Source organism: Acanthochromis polyacanthus, chromosome 21, assembly GCF_021347895.1.
Source record: "Acanthochromis polyacanthus isolate Apoly-LR-REF ecotype Palm Island chromosome 21, KAUST_Apoly_ChrSc, whole genome shotgun sequence".
In the NCBI taxonomy this organism is placed as follows: domain Eukaryota; kingdom Metazoa; phylum Chordata; class Actinopteri; family Pomacentridae; genus Acanthochromis; species Acanthochromis polyacanthus.
The window spans coordinates 19,053,428-19,066,364 of NC_067133.1; the positions used below are offsets into that span (position 1 = coordinate 19,053,428).

The 12,937-nt window shown below is 39.9% G+C and overlaps 2 protein-coding genes across 3 annotated transcripts; one reads left to right on the plus strand and one right to left on the minus strand.

Annotated features, from left to right (window-relative positions):
- Positions 1 to 8: 8 nt before the first annotated feature.
- Positions 9 to 5,517, minus strand: pgls (6-phosphogluconolactonase). The gene is made up of 6 exons (XM_051941616.1): positions 5,412 to 5,517; positions 4,746 to 5,030; positions 2,953 to 3,060; positions 2,771 to 2,872; positions 2,013 to 2,153; positions 9 to 744 (listed from the first exon to the last, which is right to left on the minus strand). Exons 2-6 carry the CDS (start codon positions 5,007 to 5,009, stop codon positions 598 to 600), a joined length of 762 nt encoding a protein of 253 aa, XP_051797576.1. The 5' UTR covers positions 5,010 to 5,030; positions 5,412 to 5,517; the 3' UTR covers positions 9 to 597.
- Positions 5,518 to 5,769: 252 nt separating this feature from the next.
- LOC110962405 (zinc finger protein 175-like) lies at positions 5,770 to 12,898 on the plus strand. Of its 2 annotated transcripts, none has more exons than XM_022210358.2 (4): positions 5,770 to 6,267; positions 6,409 to 6,487; positions 11,784 to 11,886; positions 12,177 to 12,898. In XM_022210358.2, the coding sequence occupies exons 1-4, from the start codon at positions 5,972 to 5,974 to the stop codon at positions 12,824 to 12,826; spliced, it is 1,128 nt and encodes a 375-aa protein (XP_022066050.1). In that variant the 5' UTR covers positions 5,770 to 5,971; the 3' UTR covers positions 12,827 to 12,898. The 2 variants fall into 2 exon arrangements, with proteins under 2 accessions (XP_022066050.1, XP_022066051.1); XM_022210359.2 differs by having other exon boundaries at positions 12,180 to 12,898.
- The last annotated feature ends 39 nt before the right edge of the window (positions 12,899 to 12,937 follow it).

Here is a 12,937-nt window from a genome sequence, read left to right on the forward strand (position 1 = left end):
GGCAAATGTTCAATTCACGTTTTATTTTTAAATTGCTAAATGTTATAGATTAATATTATGTTGTTATCAGCAACAAAACTACAAATGGACGCTGTTTTTTTTAGTGCCAAAGGTAAATGATTTAATTTGAAATGTTACAAAAGGATGTGAAGACCCTGATTTCACAATAAAGTAACTTGGTCAGGTTAATATAAAGAAAATAAAAATAATAAAGCCCCCCTTCAATCATGTTTTAAGACAGAAACACTCTTATTTTTCTATATACCACACACACAAAAATGCTAAAAGCAACATGATTTCAATACAAAGCTCCTTCTCAGTGTATATAAAATGCATGTTTCCTGTTTTCTAACTTTACTTGTTGCACAACTAAACAACAATTCACTTCTTTGGTGTGGAAGTTGACTTAAATCTGACTTGTCCTCTCACCAACCAAAGTTACAATAAGTGCTTTATCACAAAGTTGTTTTTACTTTTTCATCTCTGTATCTTAACCCACTATCTGACCTGTGTAGGAATGTCTTGCACTATTTTCCAGTGTCTTCGTTCAAAGTTTTCAAACAGTGTCGACCTTCTGCCTTCATTAGGCCACCAGCTCTACAGTTTGGCCCCTGAGCCTGGCCTCTCTACCTGGATAGTTAAAGAGGCAGCTGCAGGGTCATCCACAAGCCAGAACAGCTCGCCGCTGGTCGGGACAACACGGGCGGCTGGAAATGCTGAACCCTCTCTCCCCTCCAACACTTCCTGAAAGAAAAGGGTGACGGTGTCAAAATACAATAGTAAGGTTACATAACTGAGTAGTATAAACTGTATTTCTCCTGGGCTTGTGGGTCCTAAAGGTGCTGATTTATAAATTATTTCGTTTTTTTGTTTTGTCTATGTGTTCAAATAGAAGGCCACTGGATTTCAAATTAAAAGAAGTCCAGCTCCCTCCTACTTTAGCACACAGTACTATCATGTGGAGACTGAGAATCTACTAATCTACTGCAAGATTTGGTATCAATTTCATACCAAACAAATACAGGGCCACTATTGTCGATACCGATACTCCAGACCAGCTTTTCCAGAAGTTGGTTGGTTTAGAACAAAGGTTAGGTGCTGTATATGGCCGTCCACATCTAGTATGAAGACGGGGTTGTATATGCTTACAGGGTTTAAGAATCAGACTAATTCCTGGTTAGGTTTTCTGTGGGTGAGACGAGGAAGAATCTGCCGATGAAATCACAAAGTGAGGGATCGCCTCCTTAAAGTGTTCATTTTTGACAGTTTGGTTAATATTTGCGCAATACTTCTGTCACTGGAATAGGAAATGCTCTTTTAGGATGCACTTCACATTACATTTTTTGCACAGTTACTTTTGGAATGATGAATCCGAAAGAATTCCCCCCATGGTTATCATCTTTGATAATAAAGCGCGACAGGCATTGTCAGTTTGTTGTGCCCACCTAGTTACAGGTGAAACACTTCACTAGCTGAACATTTGCTTATCGACTGACCCTACATTTACCAATGTTCCTTAAACGCCTCACAGTGCAGACTGTGGTGGATGCTGCTCAGACAGTCTTTGTAATTGGCATACAGAAGACAAACTGAAACTAAAGTATCGATCTTATTACACTGGTATCGTTCAGTATCAATGCTTGCATCAATATTCTTGATATTTGGATCGATCCACTCACCTCTAGAATCTATGCAGACTTTACTTTCTATTCAGCTGGAAATAAAGAGAAGCATCAATTTGTGCTCATATTAGTCTTTTTTTATGTCTTCAGAGTTCATTTTAGTCTCATTCTTCTGTTTGGTTTACTGATCCCACTCAATTTATAATCACTTATTGAATCAAGTAATTGAACCCAAAGTGCTTAATGACATTTTTTCTTGCTCTGTTTTGCCTTGTACTTAACGGTTTCTTTGTGCTCACCTAAGATGATTTATTGTGCTATGGAAATAACAGGGTTATTAAATTCTGAATTTGGAATGTGCGTCTTTTGTGAAAACTCTCTAAACATTACCTTCAAAATGGTTGCTTTGCTCCCTCCTGTTGATACAAAAGCCACACAGCGTGCAGAGTTCACCACTGGGAGAGTCATAGTTACACGCTGTGGTGGTGGTTTGGGAGAGTCGCTGATAGGGGCCACAATCTTCTTGGTTTCCTGAATATGGGGTACAGCCATACTGAATCATTTTTCATATCACCAAAAAGTACCAAGGTGAGAACCACAACCAAAAGACTAGACTTTCAAAGTGACTTTCAAATCTAAAATGTTACATGAGGGAGTTTTTCCTCACAGAAACACAACAAGGGACAACAGTGAAGACTGTAAAGTTGTGCCCAAATTGAAACCCATCAATCATCCATACATAGTCTAGAGAAATGACAGGACAGAAGAACACACTGTTCATTGAAACTGGCAAACCGCATCCGAGCTCAGACAAGTCTCCTTAAATAGTAGCCCTGACAGAATTAAATAATGCGTTTTATATGCCATCTGCAGTAGAAAGGTAACATTTAAAGAAACATTTGCAGAATGCCCAAAGCCTGACAACTTAATGACCAGTGGCAAATATATACAGTCCTAAATTAGTACAATTGTTGAATGTGACTCAACATCCAGACATGGAATCGTGTTTTTAGGATTGTAATGACACAGCAATGGTACAAAGTATAAGAAACATGAGCTTCCCAAACAAATGTGAAACATTTGTTCTTAAAAAGTTATAATCCTGTGTGTGCAGAAATTTCCTATAGAAGAGACAAATTCCCCCTCACCTCCAGAAGAGGATGGTCTGGGAAAAGGGAGCAAGTGTGTCCATCTGGCCCCATACCCAACAGTAACAGGTCAAACACAGGGAAATCGCCATCTGGGAAGGTCTGCGTGTTCGAAAGCAGTGAAACAATATTGTAAAAATTCCACAAGTGCTAAAATCTAAAAGCGTGTAATTGAACTATACCTCTTTCAGTTTGCGGGAATAATCCTCAGCACATTCGTTCACTGGCAGAGACGGGTCGATGGTTAGAATCCCACTATCAGGAATGTTGACTTTGGAAAACAATTGATTCTGGAGAGGAAGAAAAGTGCCGTATTTTATTCTAATAATACACTGAACAAAAATACAAACACAGCATGAAAAGGAGCTTCTTTTCTGACTTCGAAGAGCATTTCTATTGTTCTGTTTAGAAAATGGTTAAAATTATCAGCTCAGTCGACACCATAGTCAGGTCACCTTACAATGCCACAGATGACAAGACAAATAAAAGAACGGGCTGTTGGCTGCTAGAATGTTACAGCTATGGTTGTAGCCAAACCCTTGAAAGTCAACGATGCCAGTCAGACAGCTATTTTTTTATACAAGGGAAAATGATCTTTTTACATATCCCACTAAGATCGGGTCAGGGCACAGGGTCAGCCACGCTAAGGCACCACTGGAGCAGATAGGGTTAAGGGCCTTGTTCATGGACCCAACTTGCTAGGGCTTGAACCTCCAGCCGTCTAATCGGTAGCTTTAACCACTACTCCCATGGTGTGACGATCTGAACACACACTACGACAACCTCATATGCTTTGAGGATGTTGGAGTCATTGCTGACTTGTGGTTTCTGGTCCATGACCCAACTCTTGATTAGTCCATCATCATCATCATCATTTCACAACGCCCATTTTTTTGTGTAGTACAATGCTAGCCTAGCCACGCTAGACAACCCACGGCAACGAATTTAATTCTCTGCAAGGGTGGGTCTAGTTACCCTCGGTAAGCATCGAGGTTGGATGCTCCTAAAACTGGCCGACGAATCACCATGAAGTGTAGAGTCAGAAGGCGGGCGTAACTAAGTGACGACAGAGGCGCGACAATTCTGACAGAAACAACCAGAAACAACTAGCCTAGCCGCGCTAGACAACCCACGGCAACAAATTTAATTCTCTGCCAGGGTCGACAACAAAAACGACAACAGTCGTTGAGCTCCATTAGCACCGACTCTGAATAATCTTTCTGTTAACATGTCTGTAATATACTCGAGCTTCACCCATTGACTGTATAAATAAAGCTTCACCGAACTACCGCATCCTCTAAATTCCAGCGCTCTAGGAACTACGTCAGCCTATTCGTCGCGCTGATTGGTTTTATACCTACCCAATTGCTGCAGAGTGATTTGAAAGACAACCTTTTAGCCCGCCTCCCTCCCTGTCGAGAGTTGCTAGGCTAGTACAATGCAGAAAGCAATACAAATAAATTAAAAGCACTGAACGAAAAGGTATGGCCAGACTTTTGACTGGGAGTGTACACTACCATTCAAAACATTGAGGGTCACTTAGAAATGTCCATATTTTTGAAAGAAAAGCATTTTTTTCAATGTAAATAACATTAATCATAAACACAGTCTAGACATTGTTAATATGATAAATGACTAATGGAAATGGCTTATTTTTAAAGGAATATCTACATAGGGGTACAGAGGCCCATTCCCAGCAACTATCACTCCAGTGTTCTAATGCTACACTGTGTTAGCGAATGATGTTGAAAGGCTAATTGATGATTAGAAAATGTTTGTGCAATTATGTTAGCACATGAATAAAAGTGTGTTTTCATGCAAAACTTGAAATTGCCTGGATGACCCCAAACTTTTGAACAGTAGTGTATGTAAAACATAAAAAAAAATAAAATAATAATGGATAGAATTTCAAAAAAAAAAAAAAGTTATATGGTGCAAACACAATGCCATAAAGCAAACTTTGCTGTAGGGTTACCTTGTACAGTCCATAGGTGCTCTCTGGATCATCAAAAGAAACTAGTCGCTCGTCACAGAAGCCGACCACCCACTTGCTGCAGTCCAGCTCTGGCAAGGCGAGGAGCTCTTTGCTGAGCATGGACACGAGGCTTCCTCCTGACAGGCCCAAAGTGAACCTGCCATGAGCAGAGATGGCCTTCTCAGCCCGTGACGTCACCAGCTGGGCCAGCACTGGGCCAAGCTCTGCTGAAGAAGGGAACACAGCAACTCTTCTTCCAGCCATGAGAGCACCGTGTGGGAGGGACTGCCAAGGTAGAACACAAAAGAATTAAGCAACAGATAAGGAAGTCAATTACAAAACATTTCTGCAAGTCATCATGATGTCTGCAAATGTCCTATAGTAAATCTTGCAATAAAGTATCCAAAATTCTTGTGCTGATATATTAAAGCCATTCTTTTACATTAGTTTAACTTAATTGGAAAAAAATACTCCTGCATTTGCACCGGGACAGTTCAAAAGGAGCACTGGAGACTAAGCTGCTAATCACAACAGGAAAATGTAATAGCATCTTTTGGAGCTACAGAGAAGAAATGACGCCTACTTCTTGAAATTTTGAATTCTACAGACTCGTAAGCTTTAACAATGTATATATATATATTTTTAAAAATAATAAAGTTCTCTTACCTAGCAGTTGGAATCTCGACAACAGACTGTCATGAGGATTTTCAGTCGGCAAATGTAATTCAGCTACTTCCTGAAACGCGTTTTCAAACAGCCAATCACATTCTAGCTTGGACCGCACTGCATTCTGGCCAATGTAGTCTTCGACTAAGAAGCAACCACTACCCGGAAAAGTTAACTTACCGGTTAGCAGGTTAATAAGGGTGCAAAAAACAAATCACTGTGGATAATTTATGTACTTTCACACAACTTGGATTCATTTTGATGTCAGCAGATGAAGATTTATCAATATAAAAGCTGTATTTAGTGTGTGACTGCGGTGCTTCCTCCTGGCCGCTAGATGGAAACACTGTGTCAAACACAACCACTTGAGTTTTGCTACATGCTACTCGAGTTTTGAAGGGACGTTCACGCGTATGTTCCAGACATGCTCACACAGCTCCTCTAGTGCGTTTCATTGCAACTCTATTTCACAGTGAACACAAAGACTCTTTGGCTGCTGCAATTCATTTGGGTGCATTTCGTGTGTCTCAGAAACCAACAGAACAGGAAAAAAAACAATCATGTCGACAGTCTTTTCTTTCCAAGCACAGCTCGTCTCCATCATGGACGCGTTATCCAAAACAGCTGTGATGGAAATAAGCAAACTGGTGGAGATCGAGTCGAAGATGCTGAAAATCGAGATAACTCGAGGACGCAACGAAATCGCCTCGCTCACAGAGAAACTGCACCTGATGGAGAAACTGCTTTATATCGCACAGGGAGGCAGACAGGACGCAGGATCAGCATGTTCAGTGGTGAGGGACACTTCAGAAAACCTTTCAGTGGAGCCTGACAGGACAAGACCTGCAATAAAAAGGTATCCTCGCTGATCCTTGTGTGTACATTTGTTGGTAGATTGAGTATCTGCTGTGTTGGCATCAAAAATTAATCTACATTATGACCTTTACCGTCTTTGCTACTATTTGGTGTATTTAATCTTAGTGTGTTGCATCCCTAGTGAAAGCCCATGGGAAAGTACAAGTTGCTCCCCTGAGATAAGTGGCTTGCATCAAGGAGAAGATCAAGTTGCAGCTGAGGTAAGTCTGCAATAAGCCTGGTCAATTTGAATTAATGATTTCATCTTAACTCTATTTGTATCTTGTTTTACCAGACTTCATCTCTCTTTATGTGTTGCATCCTTTTAAATCAAATTTAAATACCACATCATTGTGAATAAGGGCTAGCCTTCAGTGATTTTTTTTTTCAGGTTTAAAGAAAGTATCATACAGTAATAACTTTTTTTAGATAGCACCTTTCAGAAGAACATTCACAAAGTGCTTCGACAGGTAGAACATAGTGATAAACAAGAAGTAAAAGAGAACTTTACTGGAAGGCGAGTCTATAAAAGTGAATTTACTGATTTGGTGAGCCTTATCTCATCAGGCAGGTCATTCCAAAGCTGACTCGTCCTGATAGAGAAGGCCCGGTAAGCCAGAACAAGATAGATGTGATGTCATCTGTTAAAACCAGTAAGAAGCCAAGCTGCTGCATTCTGGACAAGTTGGAGGCGGGAGAGGGATTTTTGTGGAATGCCCGATAAAAGGGAGTTGCTGTAATCAAGATGGGAAAAAATGAGGACATGGATGATTTTTTTTCAAGGTCTGACTGAGGGATATGGAGCCATAATGCTGACAGTAAGTTTTGGCATTGAAAAATGTTGAATTGAAAGCGAAAATACAAACATTGAAGTTTCAGTCTTACTGGCAGTGTTTTTGCGGAGCCATAATGCTGACAGTAAGTTTTGGCATTGAAAAATGTTGGGCGGGGGCTGGGGGGGCGGGGCTTATAGCGCGAGAACGTGCTTCTTGGTTTTGAGGAAAGGGGACAGGAGGAGATTGCTCTGTGCTGGCTAACACCATTTTCGTTTGACCAAGCATGGATCAGAGTTCACCTGGACCTGAGACTTCGAAAACGGCAGTAAGTCTGTTTCTCTTTGTACGTATTAGTATATAATATTTTTCCACACAGAACCTTGTGGTGTTAAAACCACTTTAGGCTTCATATTATGCTAATTTAGCAAACGTGCTAACGTTCTCTAAGCTAGCTAATGCATAATCAAGGATTTAGTCCGCAGAATCAAGGTTTTTTACTCGCAGAATCAAGGATTTTTGCCTGCGTTTTTTCTGGAGGGGCTAAGTTGTTGCGAAATAATATTTAAGTTATTTAATAAATAATATTGAATAATAATATTAATATTTAAGTTGATGAAGAATCCCTCCTGTAAATGGAAATTTGTCTGCAGAAACGAGTCAAAGCCTTTTTACATTAGCTAGCTTAGAGAACGTTAACACATTTGCTAAATTAGCATAATATGAAGCCTAAAGTGGTTTTAACGCCACAAGGTTCTGTGTGGAAAAATATTATATACTAATACGTACAAAGAGAAACAGACTTACTGGCATTTTCGAAGTCCCAGGTCCAGGTGAACCAGGGCCGGTGTTCCGATCAACTGGTGATAGCAGGGTTTCTGAGACAGATGTTTCGTAGGCGTGGCTTTTCAGGACCCGTTACCTACTGACCAGGAAATAAACAATGGGACAACTTTGTCTATAAAATGAGATTTCTGCTGTTCTATACATTTCGGTCTTGACAAAATAACTGGAAATAAGAGGCGTTCTCATTTAAAAGTCATGCGCTGTCAGGCTACATGAAAGAAAAACTATATCACTGCGGTTGGAACATAGACTGTGGAACCAGTGGAGCTGCGATCTCTGTTTACTGTTAAAACCTGTTAAAGCAGCAGACAGGAGACCAGCACACGGTGTACACGTTATGTAGCCCTATAAGGTACAGTCAATTCCAGCCATTTTCAGTACAAAAAATCGCTAATATTTTATTTGTAAATAAAAATGTGATGAGAAATACAGGGAATATTGGACGTGCATTTCCTCGAAAACGACCGATTCGTGGATTATATACCGACTTCAAGACGTGTTTTGGACAAAATATTTTACTGGCTTGTTTCGTCTGGATGTCCAAGGTTGCATTATGGCCGTTTTTTGTGGAATATTTTTCATCTGTGTGTAATAATGAACCTACAAATGTGAGTCGTGCTGTGTACGTTAAAGCCGTGTATAGAGAACGGATGGATGGATATTCATTGTTTGTCGGACAAATGTGTTTATATTATCCGCTGTGGTAATCACATCTGAAAGTGGTTGATACCGGCGGATTCATGAGAATCTAAGCTTTCCATCGGTGTATAATGTTTCTATCATAGAGTAGGCAGTGTCATTCTATTTCGAAAAATGCTTATGCAGACATCAAAACGGCCCGTTGCAGTATAACGTTAATATATTGATACAGTATTGGCAGGTTTAGGTCACATTGTAGCTACACTGTTTTATTTAAATAACACAAACATAAAAATTTGACCAAAACAGCCCAGCAGTATTTAAGGTATTGGATTTGAAATGCAGCAATTTAGCAAAATTCACAGGACATTCATGTTCAAACCAGCAGCAGAACTTTATGTCATACTACTCTAAACTGACGTCATTGAGAAAAGACACCAATTTCTTTCAGTATATCACATATACTGGGGCATTAGCTCAGGTGACTGAACAGGAGCTCTATAAACAGGAAGATAAACCCGACGCAGTGGCCTGGGTTCAACTCCAGCTCATGGCTTTTTGCTGTAGGTTTTCTCCCTACTTTTCCGTCCGTCTCTCTACTTACCTGTCAAATAACGCTAATAGAAAGGGGAAAAAAACATTTATTCACAGCTATTGGTAGTCATAAGTACTAATTTTTTGAGATAGGGATTTTTGGTTTTTCTTTACTTTTTGGCCAATATCATCAATATTAAAACAATAAAAGGCTTGAACTACTTCAGTTGTGTGTAATGAATCTAACATATATGAAAGTCTAATGTTTATCAGTACATTACAGAAAATACTGAACTTTATCACAATACGCTAATTTTTTGAGAAGGACCTGTATATATAAGTGTAAAGGTGTTCAGTGAAGAGGCAGTTTTTAGTCTGAGAGGGAATCTGCAGATGGAACTTATGGTAGAACAATTCAGCAAGATGATCTTATTTGGTCTGTTTTTATTCATTCTTATTTTATTGTTTCATGTCTTGAGTTGTGAGATCTTGTTTGTACAGCAGCTAGCTATATAGTTCAAGGGTGGGCTTGTTAAGGTTTCGTAGAATAAATATCCTCGTCTCTATTAATGTTCCATGTCTTTAGAAATAAAAAAAACATACCTTTAATTTTGTGTTCTATAAAGTCAATGCATTTAATTTACAATGCATTGATTCTATGGAATGCAGTGTTGATTAACTTGCAATGCCCCAGTAAAATAAATAAATCCTGAATAACGGATTCTGAAGGCTGGAATGTGAAATCTCTGGTTAGAATGTGGTCAGATGGTTTATATGATGTCATTGTTTTACTTAAAATCTGTTTAAATGTAGAACAACTCAGGTCAAACTGGTTTATCGCAGTAAGCTTTGAAAATGGTATTAGAACTTCTCTTGCTCTTTCTGTCTGACTGAGGCCACAGACTGTCACCAGTTAATCTGATGTAGATCGTCACACTCTACCATGGTGAAGCGATATTTCCACTCCGTTAGGACCATAAAAAATCCTTTTTCAAACATTTTACCTGTGAAACACACATTAAGACCATCGTGAAAAAATATAATATGCAGATGGAAGAATATAAATCACATTTGATAATTTTGGCAGCTTAACAAATAAAAATAATAATTTTTTTTTTTTTTTGCCTTTTTATTGTGATAGTCATAGTGAAGAGTGACAGGAGATGGAGAGAAAAGTAGGGGGATGACATGCAGCAAAGGACCCGGGCCGCTGCGTCAGATTTCAGCCCCTATACATGGGTCGCCTGCTTAACCCGATGAGCTATACAGGCATCAGGTGCCCAATAATCATAATTATTTAATAAATACCAGCGTACCGGCCCACATGTGGACCGGCCCTTTGGTCAAACGACTGAATGACATAACGTTCAATCCACCCCTGAGGTGAACTCTGATCCATGCTTGGTCAAACGAAAATGGCGTTAGCCAGCACAGGGCAATCTGCTCCTGTCCCCTTTCCTCAAAACCAAGAAGCACGTTCTCGCGCTATAAGCCCCACCCCCCAGCCCCCGCCCCTCACGCGAAAACACTGCCAGTAAGATTGCAACTTCAATGTTTGTATTTTTCGCTTTCAATTCAACATTTTTCAATGCCAAAACTTACTGTCACCATTATGGCTCCGCGAAAACACTGCCAGTAAGACTGAAACTTCAATGTTTGTATTTTCGCTTTCAATTCAACATTTTTCAATGCCAAAACTTACTGTCAGCATTATGGCTCCATAGAGGGAGGATTGATTTGATTTTGGCAATGCTTCTTACCTGGAGGAAGCAGGACTGGATGACTTTGTTGATGTGGGTGGGGTGGGGGGTTGAAACTGAGGTCAGAATCAAATAGGATGCCTAGATTTCTGACAGCGGGCTTTACAGTACATTTGTGGATAGTGGACTGAGGATGTTGGCAGTGAGGCTGTTGTGGGGATTTAGAGGGTCGAACAGTATGATTTCAGATGGGGAGTTGTCAAAGATGTTAGTATGACACATAAATGATAAAAGCTGGTTAGAAACTATATTTTCTAAAACTCTGGATAAAAATGGAAGTTTGGAGATCAGTCTAAAATTGTTAAGAACAGAGGGACCAAGATTGGGTTTCTTTAAAAGACGTTGGACCACAGCATGTTTAAAAGCAGAGGGGGAAACAACCAGTTTAAAGGGAATGTTAATAATCAATAAAATGATGGACTCAACAGTGTCAATAATCTCTTTAGGAAATGTTGTGGGAATGCTGTCGAGACTGCACAAAGTTGGTTTCATCTTATTTATGAAGTTGATTATGTGGGATAAAGAAACCGCCCTAAAATTCTTGAAATATGAAAAAAATGTGCTGTGTAGAAGACATCAGGTGGGGTAATCGATTGCCTGATGTCATTAACTTTGTCAGTAAAAAACTGCAAAAATGTCTCACAGGTTTCTTGAGAGAGATTGATGAAATGACAAGAGGAGAGGGCAAGAAGACAATTTATTGTTCTGAATAAAAATGTGGTATTAGAGTAGTTTGCTAAAATCAACTTGGAAAAAAAGGCTGTTTTCTACTTGCTTTTTTAACTGCAGCTTGATACCTTTTCATAGCATCTTTCCAAACTTTATAAAGCACATATAAACCAGACTTCTTCCGTTTCCTTTCTTCTGCAGTCTCTTTTAAACTCTTGTGTGGTTTCATTAATGGTGTGGTGCCTTCTCCTGCATTTGTAACACATGCAATTTATTTAAACCTCATTCCTCATTAGCTTCCAAACCCACCAAAAGAACAGCCTGCACTGATAGTGGTAAAGGAAGAGCAGCCAGAGGTGGATAATGGAAACACTGACCAAGCAAGGACCAGTGAAAACAGTAAGTATTACAATTGGCTGCACAACAATGTATATATGTTTACATACCAATTCTGAGCCACGACAAACCATTCTTGCGTTACAAGTGGATCTTGAGTAACCATAAGTTAAGACAGCTATTGCTAAGGTACTTCCATGCTGGTCATAATTTATGCTCTTTATGTTTCGTAAATCCAGCACCACATCATACTATAAAGAACAACTTTGTTTTGAGATCAGTTAATTCAATTTGTGGATTCATCTATAGGACCAACACGATTTCTGAATTTTAGCATGTTTCCCTGCTGTCAGCAGGAAGGGAAGCAGTCACAGACACCCAGAAGAGTCCAGATTTGATTCCCAAACCCCAGCAGCCTCTGTTCACCCAGCTGTCTCTCGCTGAACGAGGACGAAGGGAAACTCACTGGAATCCACAGCTTACACCTGCACATTCAAACGCAGAAGCTGGGAAAAGCTTGGGTCAAAATGTGGCCTCCCAAAGCTTAAGTGTACTCAGGAATATGAAGTTTCACAGCTTGAGGAACTCGGCTGCTAAAAGGTTCGGCTGCTTGCAATGCGGCAAGAGCTTCAGATGCTTCAGTCAGCTTGAAATACACCAGAGAAGTCACACAGGTGAGAAGCCATTCCGGTGCACACTGTGTGGAAAGCGATACGCACAAAAAGGGCACCTTTATACCCATCAGCGCACGCACACTGGGGAGAAGCCGTACCGTTGTCCTATTTGTGGAAAGGGCTTTATTCAGAAATGCACCCTCGATATGCATCAGCGCACACACACTGGGGAAAAACCTTTTGTTTGCATCAAATGCGGCAAAGGTTTCACAAAGAACTGTAATCTGAAAAAACACCTTACAGTACATCTAGATCCTACACTGAACCTGTACACTAGTGAATCATGTGCACCAACATTCAGTGGGACATTCATAAATGGAACCACTTAAATAACCACAAAATGCAACTACTCCTGCTGTTTGAGTTCAATATTTTGTGCAAATAAAGGTCTTTGTTCCCGATTTGAGTGTTTGTCTGCTTTACCATACACGTGATCAAAT

Bases quoted from the DNA above. Each gene is read 5' to 3' on its own strand.
- pgls (XM_051941616.1), bottom strand. From the start codon at position 5,009: ATGGCTGGAAGAAGAGTTGCTGTGTTCCCTTCTTCAGCAGAGCTTGGC. The intron at 2,873-2,952 runs GTATAGTTCAAT...TCGAACACGCAG, and splicing joins ATTCCCGCAAACTGAAAGAG to ACCTTCCCAGATGGCGATTT. The intron at 2,154-2,770 runs GTGAGGGGGAAT...CCCCATATTCAG, and splicing joins CAGACCATCCTCTTCTGGAG to GAAACCAAGAAGATTGTGGC.
- LOC110962405 (XM_022210358.2), top strand. From the start codon at position 5,972: ATGTCGACAGTCTTTTCTTTCCAAGCACAGCTCGTCTCCATCATGGAC. The intron at 6,488-11,783 runs GTAAGTCTGCAA...ATTCCTCATTAG, and splicing joins AAGATCAAGTTGCAGCTGAG to CTTCCAAACCCACCAAAAGA. The intron at 11,887-12,176 runs GTAAGTATTACA...CCCTGCTGTCAG, and splicing joins AGCAAGGACCAGTGAAAACA to CAGGAAGGGAAGCAGTCACA.